General features: G+C 46.0%; 4 protein-coding genes across 8 annotated transcripts in view; 1 reads left to right on the forward strand and 3 right to left on the reverse strand.

Moving 5' to 3' along the window:
• Positions 1 to 1,018, forward strand: part of LOC108166709 (uncharacterized) — a 1,701-nt gene extending 683 nt beyond the window's left edge. Inside the window, exon 2 of the mRNA XM_017307445.1 lies at positions 20 to 1,018. Within this exon, the coding sequence (XP_017162934.1) occupies positions 20 to 396 (377 nt within the window). The 3' untranslated portion in view covers positions 397 to 1,018. The remainder of the gene's footprint in view (positions 1 to 19) is intronic.
• A 98-nt stretch (positions 1,019 to 1,116) lies between these two features.
• Positions 1,117 to 9,503, reverse strand: LOC103473029 (free fatty acid receptor 3-like). Its single transcript, XM_008422947.1, has 2 exons — positions 9,415 to 9,503; positions 1,117 to 2,658 (listed from the first exon to the last, which is right to left on the reverse strand). The coding sequence occupies exon 2, from the start codon at positions 2,590 to 2,592 to the stop codon at positions 1,642 to 1,644; it is 951 nt and encodes a 316-aa protein (XP_008421169.1). The 5' UTR covers positions 2,593 to 2,658; positions 9,415 to 9,503; the 3' UTR covers positions 1,117 to 1,641.
• LOC103473028 (free fatty acid receptor 3) lies at positions 4,670 to 7,185 on the reverse strand. Its single transcript, XM_008422946.2, has one exon. The coding sequence runs from the start codon at positions 6,296 to 6,298 to the stop codon at positions 5,252 to 5,254; it is 1,047 nt and encodes a 348-aa protein (XP_008421168.1). The 5' UTR covers positions 6,299 to 7,185; the 3' UTR covers positions 4,670 to 5,251.
• Positions 7,284 to 16,227, reverse strand: tekt2 (tektin 2 (testicular)). 5 transcript variants are annotated; one of them, XM_017307440.1, is made up of 10 exons: positions 14,533 to 16,227; positions 13,474 to 13,737; positions 12,652 to 12,777; positions 12,371 to 12,576; positions 12,150 to 12,293; positions 10,598 to 10,712; positions 10,116 to 10,223; positions 9,898 to 10,041; positions 9,749 to 9,828; positions 7,284 to 9,637 (listed from the first exon to the last, which is right to left on the reverse strand). In XM_017307440.1, exons 1-10 carry the CDS (start codon positions 14,647 to 14,649, stop codon positions 9,433 to 9,435), a joined length of 1,509 nt encoding a protein of 502 aa, XP_017162929.1. In that variant the 5' UTR covers positions 14,650 to 16,227; the 3' UTR covers positions 7,284 to 9,432. The 5 variants fall into 5 exon arrangements, with proteins under 5 accessions (XP_017162929.1, XP_008421165.1, XP_017162931.1 ...); XM_008422943.2 differs by having other exon boundaries at positions 13,542 to 13,737; positions 14,428 to 14,624; XM_017307442.1 differs by having other exon boundaries at positions 13,542 to 13,737; positions 14,533 to 14,607.
• Positions 16,228 to 16,233: the final 6 nt, after the last annotated feature.

Here is a 16,233-nt window from a genome sequence, read left to right on the forward strand (position 1 = left end):
CTGCTGCTCCCGGATCCAGGACCGATCACTGCTGCTCCCGGATCCAGAACTGGATCCAGGACCAATCACTGCTGCTCCCGGATCCAGGAAACAATCACTGCTGCTCCCGGATCCAGAACCGATCACTGCTGCTCCCGGATCCAGAACCGGATCCAGAACCAATCACTGCTGCTCCTGGATCCAGAACCAATCACTGCTGCTCCCGGATCCAGGACCAATCACTGCTGCTCCTGGATCCAGAGCTGGATCCAGGACCAATCACTGCTGCTCCCGGATCCAGAACCAATCACTGCTGCTCCCGGATCCAGAACCGATCACTGCTGCTCCCGGATCCAGAACCAATCACTGCTGCTCCCGGATCCAGGACCGATCACTGCTGCTCCCAGAGGAGCTTAAAATCCATCTCAGAACTCGGGTTTGACTCGGAACCACAGCAGCTGGAGCAGGAACAAATGTTGCTGATTTGGTCCTCAGTCAAACCGAGTTTAAAACAACCTAAAGGTGAAACTGAAATTTCAGATTCAAGAGGTTTTTTCCGTGTTAAACTTCTGGCCCTGTTTGGTGCCGATGACAAGACGTGTGGAATCAAATTTGGGTCGTCAGGCCACTGACAACTCAAATATGACCAGATGTTGCATTTATTCAGTTTTAAACTTTATGGCACCAATTTAGCTTCATACATTTTCTCTTTATCTCCATCTGGAGCTTTTCTGAATCCAGGTTTATAACTTATAGAATTAAACACAAATACATCGGATACACGTTTTAGAAGGAACAAAATCAGGCTGCGCAATGTATCGGAAAGCCCAATATGCATATTGTGCTGTCAGTTAGTCATGGAAGTAGTTGTAGGTTCTACACTTGTATTTTAATGGAGCATAAAGATGTTTTAGGTAACGAGGAGATGAAGACTTTAAAAACTAACATCGCCCAGAAACAACGGCTTGATGGAAATGTTCAGGGTTTATCAGCAAGGTATTTAAACTAGTGTGGAAATCGATTACAATTTTTAATTAAATTAAATAAGGATTTGTAATCGCAATTAATCAAAAACCATAGATTGAAAAACTAAGCAACATTTGCTAAATAAATGAGTAGACATATAAACTCAACAACAAAGATATTTATGGTTTATTTAATCTGTTCTATCCACTCAACTCTCCAGAGTTTCAGGAAGCCCTGATCCTTCATGGACCTTCAATGGCTTCCGACATTAGCATTAGCAACATGTTTAGCATTGAGATGCTATTTCAGGCTTCGCTGACAGGCTAACTACTTTTAGCATAACTTGAACACAGCAATTTTATTTCCCAGCGTCCAATCAAATCGTCTTAGAAGCAGAAATTAAACTCCAGTCGGCTGAGAGAAGCAGCTTCCATTGCTGTTTTTAGCGGCTGTACGTCACATTTATGGACGCCCCAGAAACGCGTCCATACAAAGGTTCCGGCCCGGAACTTTTGTAATTATAAAAAAGCGATTAATTGTGTTACATAAATCGATGTAATCAATTAATCGGAATGCTAAATTAAAACGTTAAACCACCAGAGCTTTTCGATCAGTCCCACAGAACGGAATCATCCTCCGGTCAGCTGGCAGAACATCTTCCGCCTCTGTCCGTAACATTAAATGAAGTCGGGCTCTTCAGGGTGGAGCTTCCGCCCGGAACCGTTCCCCGCTCTGCGGTTTGCGTTGCGGAGGCCCTCCACAGCCCAGGATGTGCATCTTGGCCGTGACGCTCCTGAAGCAGCGGTTTATAGCGCCACGGACCGCCGCTGACGACAGGTAGAAGATAAACGGGTCCAGACAGGCGTTGAGGGTGCTGGACATCAGCGCCAGGTTCCGCCACTCCTGGCTGTCGCCGTGGACGAAGCCCACCACGTGGGAGGCGTTGTACGGCCCGAAGCAGATGGTGAACACCGCCAGCGTCCCGAAGGCCAGGCCGATGCACCGCAGCCGCCGCCGCCGGCTGATGTTGGGCAGGCGGGAGAGGATGAGGATGAAGTTGACGTAGCAGAAGCAGCTGATGACGAAGGGGACGCAGAAGAGCACGAGGAAGAGCTCCAGGCGCACGCGCAGCAGGATGCTGAGGTCGGCCTCTGAGAAGTTCAGGTAGCAGGTGGTGGGAGGGCTGGCGCTGCCGCCGTAGCTCCACTGGGAGTACGGCATGACGTAGACGATGCTGAGGTTGCATGACGTCACCAGCCAGAAGGTGAAGCAGGCCCAGACGGCGTAGCGCGGCCGGCGGCACACGGCGTACCTGAGCGGGAAGGCCACGCCCAGGTAGCGCTCCACGCTGACGGCGGTGAGCAGCAGCGTGCTGTTGTAGATGGTGACGTAGAAGATGAAGCCGGTGAGCGGGCACAGCGGGTAGGGCAGCAGCCACGTCAAGCCGTCGTAGGCCTCCTTCATTTTGAAGGGCAGGAAGGCCAGAAAGATCAGGTCCGAGATGGTGAGGTTGAGGAGGAGGACGTCGATGGGCGCCGCCTTGCGACACACCTTCCTGCAGAGGGTGATGAAGGACAGGATGTTGGCGGGAACCCCCATCAGGAAGGTGAGGATGTAGACGGAGAGCAGCAGTTGGTTGCACAACATGGCGGCCGCACGGCTCGGATTCGCGCTCAGAGACGATTCAACATGGCGGCCGATCGGATCTAGAAGCTGCAATAAAGACGACAAAATATACAGACACGATCATTTAGGATGGTGTTTTTTCAAAATAGGGTCCGCCAGGGGGCGCTGTGGGGGCCGCAGAGGAAAAAAAGAATCTCATATTCACGTTTTTTATCTTAAAATTTTCATCATAATCTTATTTTTGTTTTTTCAATATTTTGTTTAATGAAGAATTAGTTAAAATAATATTAGTTGAAAAATCTCAGCATGACAATATTGTTAAAATGAGTTATTGTGACAGGTTGCACAAAATGTTCAGTTTACATAAAAACAAAGCAGAAGTTCAGGAGGCTTCCTGGTTCTCCTGCTTTCCATGGGTGGAGAAATATGAATGTTTCATCTAGAAAAGGTCAAACTCTTCTCAAAATAAAACCCTCCATTGCTCTCTTCCAAACAGACTCAAATCTGTGCTGGACTTCAATTTTTCACAAGAAAGTTCAGAAAAACTGAAAGCCAAACATGAAGGAGAGATTTCTCTAGATGCTTCAACTCCTCGTCTTTTTCAGCTTCACTCCTTAAAACAGCAGAGCAGAATCACAACAAGGTGCTGCAGCTCAAGTCATGAAACAAGGAGAGATGCTCAGGATGTTTTTACCTGGATCAGGGTCCAAGAGCCAAACTCTCCATCCCTGCGTCCGACGTCTCCACCTTCGGGAGTCCGACTGTTTCATCGAAACTCAAGAAGCTGCTTAATATGCTTCAACTGCGGAAATTTAATAAACTTCAGGACGCAATTTGTTCTCTAAACATGGTCTCCCAGCAACCGAGGGGAGGACAGGCGTGACGCAGTTCATCATAGGATGCGGTCGTGTGAAAGTCACTGGGAGATGGAGAGGAGGCAACTTTGGTGACCAGTAGGGGGCAAACTTCTCAGGTTACACCTGCAGCTGCAGTCAGTATTGGCTGGAAAACACGGTTTGCACATGCGGGTCCAGTTTGGGTGAACTGGCTATAACGACTGAACGGCAATATAAATGCATTAGCTGATGTTTTTTTTATTATTTTGTACTTTTATTGCTTCAAAATATTTTGAAATCATTGGTGGAAACCGAGCAAATCTGGCCTAAATATAAAAAAAACTAATTAAACTAAGCCAAACTGAAAAAGAAGGATTAGTTCAATTGATCGAAATTAAAATATTAAGCAAATTATGGGAATATTAGATAAACCAAATGAGCGTAACTAAGTATTTAGCTCCAAACTACATATTTAGCTTGCAAGCAAAATGTCCAAATTAAATATTTAGTTAGCATGCTAAATATTTAGCTTTGAGCTACCTAGATATTTAACAAGCTCAGAAACAAAGATAAACTAAGATTAACCAAGCCTAGAAAAACTAAGATAAAATGAACTAAACTAAAAGAAAAGGCTAAATTACAAAGTTTAGCTCATTTACTTTACAAGGCTAAAGTAAATGAGCTAAGCTACAGTATAAGCTAAAGATAAAATATAAATTATACCTAGAAAAGTAAGAAAGCCAATTATGTTATAATCAACAAAATAAGCTAAATTCTGTCAGAATTTAGCTTACTTAGTTTATACCAGCTTAACAATAAGCTGGTATAAACTAAGTTTAAAAAATAAACTAATGGAATGTTAAAGTAAACTAAAAGCTAATCAGACGATAAACACATTTAGGATGATCTTTGGATCAAAGTTAGTGAGACTAAAGCTCCACATAATAAGCAAAGCAATATGTAGGATAATTTAAGAAACTATAGAAAACTAAAGTTAAACTAAATCAACTTTGAAACAATGCTAAGCTATCGCACAGAAAATTACACTGATTTCAGATAAACTATGATTATCCAAGTTAAAATAACGTAATCCTAGAAAACTCAACTGAGGTCAAATAAAAATGAACTACAACACAGCAATCTTAGATCAAATGAGATAAACCAAGCTAAGATGAAATAACATGCTAATTAATGCTTAGCTACAGTAAGACGACATACGGCATCAGTTTTTATTTGGATCAAAAAGAAGACGACACAGAAGCTTTAATTTAATTCAGTTCATTTTTAATGCATCAGTTGTAAAAACAAACCATTAAGAGGCTGCACAGAAAACATCCAGTTCAAATAAAAACGCTTTTAAGAATCTTTCCTGTTTGCTCTTGGACTCCAACAACAGTCCAAACACAAACAAGGTTTCTGAGAAAAACTTCATGTTTGACGATTGAGAAACATTTACTGATATATTAATGGGATTAATTGGTTTTAGACATTAAATTGTAGATAAATCTTTTACATTTGACTTAATGGTGTTTTATATAGATCAGTTATAAAAGAGAAATGAAAATTTCAGTAACTGCTGGTTGGAGGACAAACGGATCGGTTTGCCTAATGATCAAATGACGCTGCTGCTTTTAAAAAAAGAGACTAATTCAACTTTAAATCCATACGTTCCTGAGGAATAATGGTTTGTTGCTCTCAGGAAATAAAAAGAGTCATGGTAAAAACTGGTGAAATCATGACTCCTCACTCTGTCATGTTCACCAGTTTCTTTCATCCACTGAAACATTTGGTTGAAAGCTACAGGAAACATGATTGGGAACAATAAAGTTCCCAAATCTGCTGGTTCAGACATGGATATGAAAGATGGTGGATTTGTTTTGTTCGCCGTCGCATCCTTGACTTTCTCTCGTCACCTCGGCCTCCGTCCGCATCTTGGCAGATGTTATAGGTGGAACCTTGGTGTTTGCAAACCTGCTGGTGGGTTTTGCTCGATGTCGACTCCCATCGCTCCACCTGATGTGACTCTGCTGGCCACAGATTCTTCCCAGGATGCCCCTCGACACAACAGGTGAAAGCATCAGCATCACCACTGGCTCCAGGAAGACATTGCAGGAGCTCGTCAGTATTGCTGTTGTCCTCCATTTAACGCTTTCCTGCTGAACAAATCCTACGATGTGCGAGGAGTTGTAGGGGGCATAGCAGATCACAAACACGGCCAATGTGGACAGGGCCACTGCCAGGACTCTCCTCTTGCCCAAAGGAGGCAAATTTGAGCGCCACACCAGAGTGACGCAGCGCAGCGTGCAAAAGGAAGTCACAATCAGAGGCAAAATGAACAGGACGATGGCCATCTCCAAGCGAAGGGGAAGCAGGATCTTCAGCTGCGTTGCGTTGAAATTTTCGTAACAGGCAGAGACTTCATCCTGGACACCGATAAAATAAGCCCCGCCTTCAGCCATCAGGCTAAGCCCAAGGTGCACCAGCACCAATGCCCACAAGGCGACGCAGATGTAGCAGGACAGTCTGGCACGGCGGTATCTCTTGTAGATGATGGGGAAGGCGATGCTGAGGTATCGCCCAATCGTGACGGCGGTGATGAAGAGGCAGCTGACGTACAGAGAGGAGTAGAGGAAGAAGGTGTAAACTGGGCACAAGGGTGGTGGCAGCATCCAGTCCTTCAGCACCGTCTCTAGAACCTTTACGGGCATCCAGGCTACGAGTGCCAGGTTGGCCAGACACAAGTTAAGGGCGTAGACCACGTTGGGCGTGGCACCGTGTTTGCGAGCCTTACGGATGTACACGAAGAAGACGAGCAGGTTGGCAGGAAGTCCCAGCAGGAAGGTGAAGCTGTAAACTGAAAGAGCAACGCAGTCCAAGACCGTAAGATCCATCTCTTTAGACGAGTCTGCTGAAGAACCAAGGTTTCTCTTGGTTTACCATGACCGATCAAACAAGAGCATCTAAGCCAAGCAGACCACCTGGACGTCCGTCCTGGTGTCGTCTCTGCTCGCGTTCTGCTGGTCAGTGATGGAGGGCGAGCCGAGCTCTTCCTCCATGGTGCGCACTCATCTCTGACGCAGAAGTAAAAGCTCCACCGTCGGATGACAACAGCAACAAAGGAGGCGGTGGCCACCAAGTGGGCGCGTTGGGGGCGAGGTGCACACGACATGATGACAGATAAGGAGACGCAGCCACTCAGGCAGAAGTATGGCGCATTTACCCCACACCAGCCTGCCTTAATCACCCTCTCAGCAAAGGCCAACAGACAGGTAGCATCTGGGCCCTTAAGTGAAATGATTCAGAATAATCTGAGCGGTTAGGAAGCGCATGCTGTCAGAGTGGCCTGGAGGGCCGGGCAGTGAAGCAGTAAACGTGGCCTCGGTGATGGTCGATGACAGGAGGTTGGGCCCTTGGACAGGGAGACGTGTTTGTGGCGCAAAGTTGCTCTAACAGGTTTATGACGGAGAGAAAGTTCCTGTGACGGTCACGTTGGAAGCTTTTGGTAAAGAAAATGGAGCAGAAAATCTCTGAGGCCTTTTATTAGAGGGAACCTGAGATACCAGGAAATGTTTTTCCCTGAAATCAATCACAACAGGAGGTGTTTGCTAGAGAACCGGGCCTGACAGGACTCCAGACTAATAGTTGCTTTAATGCTGGTTGGGTTCAGCAGATTGGTTCTCGTTATTCTTCTAATGGTTTCAATCAATTGCAACAACTCCTGTTCCAATCTCTGAAGACATAATCTGAAGCCAATAGGTCAATTTAAGCTCCCAAACACAAGTAAAATGGTTTTTGGGGATAAAACAGAACAAACTTCCTTGCTTCACTGTTTTCAATGATCTTCAAACTATAGATGGACAACAATACGGACGCAGGTGAGATTTATGGGATTTATTGAGGTGATGACCATGTTTACCACATTATTTATCTGAAGCAGAGTCAAAGTTCACGTTCTTATCGCAGCCTTTATGCTTCCATCAGCGGCAGTCGAACACTATGACAAAGCCAAACAATCATTAAACGGAACGGTTGATAAGACGGAGAGCGAGCGGGCTCAACTCTGAATTTTAAATAAACATGCTGGTGGAGTAAATCTGAGAAAAACAAGGCAATTAAATCCCCTTTTGGAGAATATTTATAGGATAACCAAAAATGTCCAAAACCTCTAGTTTGTCACATGTTGATGCTTTTCCTTCCAATTGGCAATATCTTCCTGATCAATGCTTCTCCAGGCTTTTGAAAGGACTTTCAATGTTTTTCTTGGACTCAAAATGTTCTGAAATATGTTGTGGTATGCAAGCATGGTACAAAACATTAAATAAATGATATGAAAGCCCGGTCCATGTCCACCAACGACCTGAGACTTGCCAAATGTCCACCAACGACCTGAGACTTGCCAAAATGTTCAGGGTGGTTTTCTGGGTCTTGCAGGGAACTTTCACACAATTTCTAGGGAACATTTCTTAGTAGATTCAATGAAAAATCCTTCTTTGAAGCATCATCTCCAGAGGTTCCACATGTCGATCTGACCCCGTTTCTCCTGAAATCTACCCGTCTTCTGTTTCCTTCACATGATTGTTTCCACGCCCTGCCTCAAGGCGGCTCTCTACTCGGCTTCATGACCGTCTCTGACCCACCTGACGACCGCAGAGTCATCTGAGTATTTCTGTAAATGAGAGAAGTCGGACTTCTGCTGGACGTTTACATGTATAGAGGGGAAAGGGATGGAGTTCCTTTAGTTTATTGGTGATCCAGTTTGTCGATTGTCCTGGTGGGGATGGTGTTGTCCACACACAGTTAATAATGTCAGTCACACACTCAGTCAAGACATTGATGCCGTTTCCAATCCAGTCTGCTGCCTCGTCCCTTTAGGCTTCTTCAGCTTCCTATAGCCACTGTGTTGCAGTCATTTTCTTTAGTCTCTGCACAAGTTATTTATAATCTGAGAACAGAAAAACCAGGTTGTGACCTGATTTTCCCAGAAAAGGTCTTCATTTTGAGATGTAAAACAAATCTCTGTTGGAAAATAACATGAACGGAGACGTACTGCCAAGAGGTCAGTGTCTGGACTGTGAGACGGTGTCACCCACCATCTGTTGTTGCTGCTAATCCACCTCCAGCTCCCGTGTGTAAGGCTGGCAGAGAGACGTCCGAGTCTGGGATGTAACCCTGCAGCCAGGCCTCAGTAAAACACACTACACTGCTTTTCCTATAGTCTGAGTCCTTTGACAGGGCTTGAAGTTCATCCATCCTGTTAGCCAACAGTCTCAGGTCACCCACTGCGATGGACGGTAGAGACGGTTTGAACTTCTTCCTCCTCTCTCTCCTCTTTGCTCCTGTGCTGCATCCGTTTTCTGTCCTCAGTTGTGGGGATTATTTCAGCTTTTGCAATGTTAATCAGCAGCTCCCAGTTGTAAACCACCTTGTTGCTATGGTTACACACATCAGAACTAATTAGCTAAGTATTATCTGTCATGATCGTGTTTCTGTGTGTTTATTTTTGGAGTTTTTTTGTGTTCAGTTTCCTTCCTGTGAGTCTCTGCGTCTCCCAGGTGTCTCGTTGCCTTGACTACCCCTGTGTGTATTTAGTCCCACCTGATGTCCGTGTTCTTCGTCGGGTCTTACGTCTTTGTTGGCGTCTACGTTGCTTCTCAGCAAGTGAGCTTCCCCTCAGTTGTGAAGTCCTGAGGTTGTTTGTTTCCGTGTTCAGTCCGTATGTCGGTTGCTACCGGTATTAGCTACGTGCTTGTTTGTTGCCGTGCTGCCTGAGCCAGGACTGTCTCCATCTTCTTCATTAAACTCTTCATCGTCTTCATCTGGGTCTCTGCGTTCATTCTCACTACTTCCAACCACCATTTATGACATTATCAAAATCTATCCAGGTGCACAGCATCCAAAACCAGAAGGATCCATTATCCAGAAAAAAAAAAAAGAAGCAATTTTCAAAGATGGAAAAATAAAAACTGAATGAAAGTGAGGCAGCTTCTCCACCGTGCTGCCAACCGACCGGAGTGGAGGGGTCCGCTCACAGGGCCAGCAGCTGAAGGTTGCTCCTCCCGCTGGAGTTCACGAGCGGAACCAGTGGCACGGCGCTCCGGTCGGAGCCGGACTGGGACGTGATGCGGGTCCTGCACTGCATGCTGCGCTCTTCCAGAGACAGGGCTTCCTGCTTCCTGGAGAGATCCTGGCGCATGCGGCCGCGGTGGAGCGTCATCTTCTGCAGAGAGAGTCTGAGAGACAAGACTACGCTAACTCAGGTACTGAGGTCCAGAAGCCGCTCCTGTGATAATTATTGGTAAACTTGGAGAATTTGTGCTGCAACGCTCATCTACTGGACTCACTGAGCGTCTGACAGCTTCTGCTTCAGGGCCTGGATGGTGGCCTCCAGCTGCTGGACCTCGGCAACGAGGCCGTGCTGCACCTGCGAACAAACACCAGGGAAAGCTTAGAGGCTTCCCTGGGAGGGGCCAGCGAGCCGGGCTTCACGGACCTCGTCACGGCACAGATCCACGCCGGACCTGCGGGTCCTGGCCTCCAGCCGGGTGTGAGCCAGCTTCAGGGAGGCCGTCTTGGCCTGCAGGTCCGCGTCCAGCCCACGGATGTCGCCCTCCATGGCTGCCATTTCATCCTCGGTCTGAGCAGAAAGACGGGAGCACATCAGGAACATCTGGATGGTTAAAAACGTAACTTTCCTGTTTGCTTTCGTACGGTTTTGATTTGCCACTGCAGCTCATCTCTGGCCTGCTCCTCGTGGTGCTTCCGCTTACGGAGAGCGAACTCTGTGGCTCGGCGCTGAGCCTCCAACTCATTCTGGACCTGCAGTAAGCAAACAGAACCGTAAGTGACCAGAGCACAACCCGTTCTCCTCTGGGCAATGACAATAAAATAAAACTAAGTTCTAATCAGTGATTCATTGACGGCCATCTTGAATTTTTCCGTCGGTTTTGATCGTGAAAAGAAGGAAGTCAGGTTCTCGAATCTGCCTGGAAAACATTTAGCTGAAATATTCAATTATCTGCTGCAGCAGAGTGAATAATCTAAAGCTCTGCTTGGTCCGTCTGTCACATTAATACAGAATCATTCAAACCACAATCAGGGAAACGCTTTGTAAATCTGACCTAGTGCTCTCCACTCCGTCTAGAGCGCCCCCTGCTGTGTGTGAGGAGTAAGTTGCTGCACATCTCGCCCACCTGCGCTCTGCCGAGGCTCATGTTCTCCCTCATTTGCTGGGAAACGTGGACGGCCTCCTGGGCTCGCGCCACGTTGTACTGGCTGAACTGGGCCCACTGCTGGGGGCTGGAGGAACTGCAGCGAGGAGGACATTTCATCAGGTCAGCGTACAAAGGTCGAGTTCCCAGAGTTAAATGCATAAGCTGCACCAAAGTGCTGTACAAACGTCAATACGGACACGATTTCTGATAAAAGAACTGAAAACAATCAGAGATTTAAATGCTGTAGAATAAAAATGAAGCACTTGAGCAGAGCTAATGTAAGAAGGCAGATTGTTCCATAAATTGGGAGCCGAAGCAGAAAAGGCACAAATCTGATGTAACGTCGATGTAACGTGTCTTTACAGCAAGAAGTGGAGCGAAGCCAATTAAAGTTCTAAGAACCAGCAGTAAAACTCTGACATGAATTCAGCAGGGTGCCGGTCAAACCTGCTGTACGTCAACATAACACATTTAAATTGGCCCAGAAGTTATTGCAATAAATTATAATGTTGTTGTTTTGGGCCCATTTTCAGGTGATTTATAGTAATAATGGCCTAATAATGCAAGGACACATTTTACAGATCAATAAACTTCTAAAGAAAATTTAACTCTGGAACTGGAAGACATTTTTAAATATCCAAAAATAAACGACAAAATAAATGAATTATGAAGTCTGTGGAAACAAAACTGCTCTAGAAAAAGGTTGAGAGCAAAACGCCAAGCTGGAGAAAGTTTTTCTCTTTTAGAAAGAAAAACAACAAATCATGCAGATCAGTTTGGGGTTTATTGCTTTCTGCGACAGGCTTAGTGCTCTCGTTTCGTCTCAATGGTCTAAGCCAGGGGTCCCCAAGCTGCGGCCCGCGGGCCGGATCCGGTCCACCTCCACATTTGTTCCGGCCCCCTGAACAATACCAGAGCATTCAGATTTTTTTTCATATACCGTATTTTCCGGTTTATATATATACAACCATCTTTAGCAGGAAGTGTGTCCTGTAAACTGTGGGTGTTTTGTTTTGCATGGCGCATTGCTGCCATCTGTTGGACTTTTAGGGAACTGCTTGACTTTTATGTTATTTAATCAGTTTGGTTGTTTGCTAGCGGTAGAGCAGATGAACACGTCTTTGTTATGAACGCCACATTCCAGGTCGAGTTCTTCGAAGCCTGTAAGTAGCAGCTTATACTTCAAAACCAGCCTTTATGTTACTTTCCCTCAATGAAATATACACTAGTCAGTCCCAGTGACCGTTTCACTAACGGTTTTTGCCCATGTGCTTTCTGGGTAAAAATCAATCGAGAAACAAACCGACTCCGGCCCCCAACCAGAGAAGGTAAAAGTTATGTGGCCCTCACAGGAAAAAGTTTGGGGACCCCTGCTCTAAACCTTTTATATGAAGAGTTTCAGGAATCCAGCCAAGTGGCAGTAAAAGCATCAACAACTGGCTCAAACGGTCGCCAACGACGACGCCACGCTGTTCTACAACTGAAATGGAGATCAGGGACCAAGAGCCGCTTCAGGACTAGCACGGTTCACCCTGACGGTATCCGGGTCGGGTTCGTCTTCAGGGAGATGCTCGGTGACTTTATTGTGAGGGACAGGCAGGACGTGTCGATGTCCAGAGCTTCCATCTTGTTCTGGAGGTCAGAGGTCAGCTGGTGTCGGACCTCCTGCAGGACGCTGTGCGGCAGAGCGAAGAGCGTCAGTCGGAGGCAGGAGTCGGGTCGGCGTGGCGCCGGACCCTCGGCAGGACTCACCCCAGCTGCTCGAAGGCCTGGTCGACGCTGCGCTGCAGACGCTGCTGCACGCCTTCGATCAGCTCCGCCTCCTGCTTCAGCTGCGCCTCCACCGGGTCGCCGACCAGCTCGTAACCGCGCCGACCCTCCCTCAGCGTCAGGCACTCGTTGGCGACCTCCAGGGGGACGGAGGTGGCGGCCAGGGCCAGCTCGCTCCGCTCTTTGGACTGGAACGGCACAGAAACGCAGAATGATGAGAAACATGTGGGGACAAAACCTGAGAAACGTTTCTGATCCATCACCAGAGTCAGAGCCTCCATCTCCTCGTCCATCTTCTGGGCACAGATTTCCAGGACGTCTCTCCAGCGGGAAACATCCCAGATCCGATCGCTGAGCCTGCGGGACGTGTCGCCCTCATCCCACACCGTCTGCACACGCAGAGGAAAAACGGTTCAGTCGTTTACTGCAGGAGAAGCTCCACGATTCAACAGACACATGGAGGAGAATCCAGCCAGGTAGCTGAAACTCTGCCCCCTGCAGGCCGACAGGAGGAACCGCAGCTCTGACGTCAGTCACTGTCTGTGGCTCTGAGCTCAAATTACACAATTCAAACTCATCAGCAATAATTGGGCTGATTCAACCTGTCGTAAGAGGAAAAGATGGAAGTTAATTAGCCAAAATCATATTTTTTCAATGTTAATTTACATTAGTTTCAAATGAAATACTTGATTAACAAGCTAAATATTTAAGTCTGGTTTAAATATTTAGCTCAAAATTAAATTTTAGTTTTCTAGCTAGATGCTAAATATTTAGTTAAACAATCAGCAAGTTACATATTTAATAGGTATATATTTTATTTAACAACTAAAAATTTAGCTTGGAGATAAATATTTAGCATGCTAACTAAATACAGCATGTAGCTTGAAATTGACATTTATAAACGAGTAACATGGTGAAAAGATGTCTGAAAAATGAGCTCCCATATTTTATAGGCTATGTAGTCATGAGAAGCACAATGTGAGTTTGATGTATTACTAATATAAGGCATGACTGGGTTTGTCTGCATCTTTACAAACTAGACCCCATAAAACGGATCCAAATAAAAAACACAAAAAGAAATGAACCATTAAGCTAAAGCTCCCCAAGCTGTTCTCGGCAGTCCGGACCCTGAACGTGAGCCTGGACGCCCCACCTTGCAGTGGGTCTCGTTGCGCAGCGTCCGGCCCTCCTGCCGGACCTCGTGGGAAACGCGTCGCTCGTGTTGCGCGGTGGCGGCCAGCTGCTGGTTGTTGCTGAGCCACTCTGAGACGCTGTGCCGCAGGCTGGGCTTCGATGAAAGAGCAGACATCCTGCTGCAGCGGCGTGCTGACTCCAGGCCTGGAGAAACCCTGAAATATTGGCTTCCTGAAACACTCTGCATGTGGAGCCTTACATACTGAAGTCCGTTAGTCTGTCTGCTCCTTCTCTTGACAATGTGCCTAAAGGTCTCCACCTCACTGCTGCCATTTCTGAGCAAGCTCTGCACTGGTGGAAACCTGATCCGACTTTTCATAAAGTTTTGGTCTCCATGTTGTTTTTATTCTCGTGTTTTTCAGACCTAAAGCCCTTGAACTGCCTTTTCGCTGAGACGTGCTGTACTGGGACCTGACCAAGATGGCGGTTCTCCGAACCTTTAGTCTGGAGAACCGCCATCTTAGTCAGGTTTTGTTTGATTGATGACTAATATTGGTAAAATGTGAATCTGATATGAGTAATAATGACTTTTCATCCATCACTCCAGACTCTGAGATAATAACTATACATATGAACTGATAGCAGAGCTGTTACCAGATTCAACAGAGTATTTCTGACTTGAACAAAACAAAAATGTTTATTGGATTAGGTTCGTTTTTTATTAAGTTTAAAATTAACTATTTTTTTTACAGTAACTTGTCAATATAAACTCCAACCATAAACCAAAACTGATTTCTGATGTCCAATCACTGGTACTGTACATGGAATAAAAAATTATCTTAAATATTTCACATAATAAATAAGTTGTCAACTTCACAAAGTCAATTGTACCATCAGAACTTTACCTGTCCGAGTCCAAACTGTCCCCGGAGTCCTACAGCAACACAGAACCTCCCTGATTCGGTCCTAAACTGGACCCAAAAGGCTCGTTTTTGTGGGTTTTAACTCACCTCCGTTCCAGAAGGTTCTGACCCGAGGGCGGCGCGTTCGGGTCCGGCGTTTCTATAGCAACGGCCACAGGAGCGGGAGCCGTCTCCAGGCAACGAACCGACACAGAGAGACGTCATGACGCCGCGTAAATCATTTAAAGCCGTTTATCAGACCAAAACCGAGCGACTGCTGAAGAATGAGAGTCATGTTCGGTCAATTTGGGTTTTATGGACCTTTCAGAACATTAACTAATGGAGAGGCGCCGACATTTTAGCTCCATAACACGGTTAAGCTAACCTGTAGATAGCTATGCTATGTTAGACATCCGGTCTAACCAACAGGTGTTCAATGTCTGGCCCTCGGGCCGTTTGCGGGCCTGGGGAGGATTTTGTTTGGCCAGATTTGGGAAATGCTAACTGTTGACATTAGAACCACCATTAACTGATAAGTTTCCTACATATATCACAATGATGGACTGGAAGTTAGCAAGTGATTAAACACTACATTCTTAAAATTCAAGATTCAGTTTAATCTTTGATTGCATCTTTCTGCATTTTTGAGTTGGATGTTAAATTCTTCACTGTGGACCGATTGTCCACTTTTCTTTGCTCTGCTTCATTCTCCTACTGCTCTCCAATTTTTAATTCTTCCCGAATCGGTGCTTTTGTGTGAAAACCCAAGTCGGCCATGAAAAATGGCCGCCAACACCGAGCCTGGTTCCGGTTCTGCTGGAAGTTTCTTCCTGTTAAAGGTGAGTTTTCCTCTCTACTGTCGCTGCAACCAGAAGAATTGGAAAACTTTTCAAACCCAATTTGAATAACAAACTGAGCATAACACACCGACTGATGACTCGGATTAATTGGAAAGAAATTATGATTGGATTGTTGTAAAGTGCACTGAGATGACATTTAATCTGAATTGGTGTTATATAAATAAACTAAATTAAAATAAAAGTGCAGTCTACAATCAGACAGCAGTTACATGGATATAAAAATGCTGTTTTTCATGTTTATCTTGGACTTACTGATAAACCTGAAAGTAAATCATTTGTTTCATAATAAAATGAATTCAAAGGTTTCATGTAACCCGACACCAAGAGGGAAAGACATCAGCAATGACCTCAGAGAAGCAACTGTTGCTGTCCATCAACATGGGAAGGGGTCAAAGGTCATCTTCAGCCCAACGGCAAGCCAGACGGTGAAAATATTATATTTTTCTTTGCTATTTTTCTGAAAACCTGAAGAGATTCAGTCAGACATAAATACGTCTGTTTTATTGTGTCAGGATTAGTCATGCCAGTGGTTCTGCATCCGAGCCGCCGTGACTTTCAGTGTAAACAGAAGCTCGTTAGTCGTCAGTACGGCTGGAGCAGCCGATCCCAGGTCGTAGAGCGGAAACCCGCCGGTCCTGGCGAGGCGGGGTTCTACTAACGGCATCGGTTAATTCCCAATAACGAGCAGAAACGCTGAAAGTCGTCTCAGAGAGAGAGAGAGAGAGCAGTTTCTGTACACTTCATCCAACAGGGACGAAACCCAACTTCCTACAGAGGTTCTCCACGTCCCGTTACCTGAGCTACGTCAACAACAAAAAAATCTAAAGATAAAAGCCTTCATCTGTGTCAGAGTCCAGCGGCCCGGTCAGAGTCCAGCGGCCCGGACAGAGTCCGGCGGCCCGGTCAGAGTCCGGCGGCCCGGTCAGAGTCCGGCGGCCCGGACAGAGTC

The sequence above is a fragment of the Poecilia reticulata genome, linkage group LG11, assembly GCF_000633615.1.
Source record: "Poecilia reticulata strain Guanapo linkage group LG11, Guppy_female_1.0+MT, whole genome shotgun sequence".
In the NCBI taxonomy this organism is placed as follows: domain Eukaryota; kingdom Metazoa; phylum Chordata; class Actinopteri; order Cyprinodontiformes; family Poeciliidae; genus Poecilia; species Poecilia reticulata.

Bases quoted from the DNA above. Each gene is read 5' to 3' on its own strand.
- LOC103473029 (XM_008422947.1), bottom strand. From the start codon at position 2,592: ATGTTGTGCAACCAACTGCTGCTCTCCGTCTACATCCTCACCTTCCTG.
- LOC103473028 (XM_008422946.2), bottom strand. From the start codon at position 6,298: ATGGATCTTACGGTCTTGGACTGCGTTGCTCTTTCAGTTTACAGCTTC.
- tekt2 (XM_017307440.1), bottom strand. From the start codon at position 14,649: ATGACGTCTCTCTGTGTCGGTTCGTTGCCTGGAGACGGCTCCCGCTCC. The intron at 10,713-12,149 runs GTGAACCGTGCT...TCCTCGCTGCAG, and splicing joins CCGACCCGGATACCGTCAGG to TTCCTCCAGCCCCCAGCAGT. The intron at 9,829-9,897 runs GTCCGTGAAGCC...GTTTGTTCGCAG, and splicing joins TGGATCTGTGCCGTGACGAG to GTGCAGCACGGCCTCGTTGC.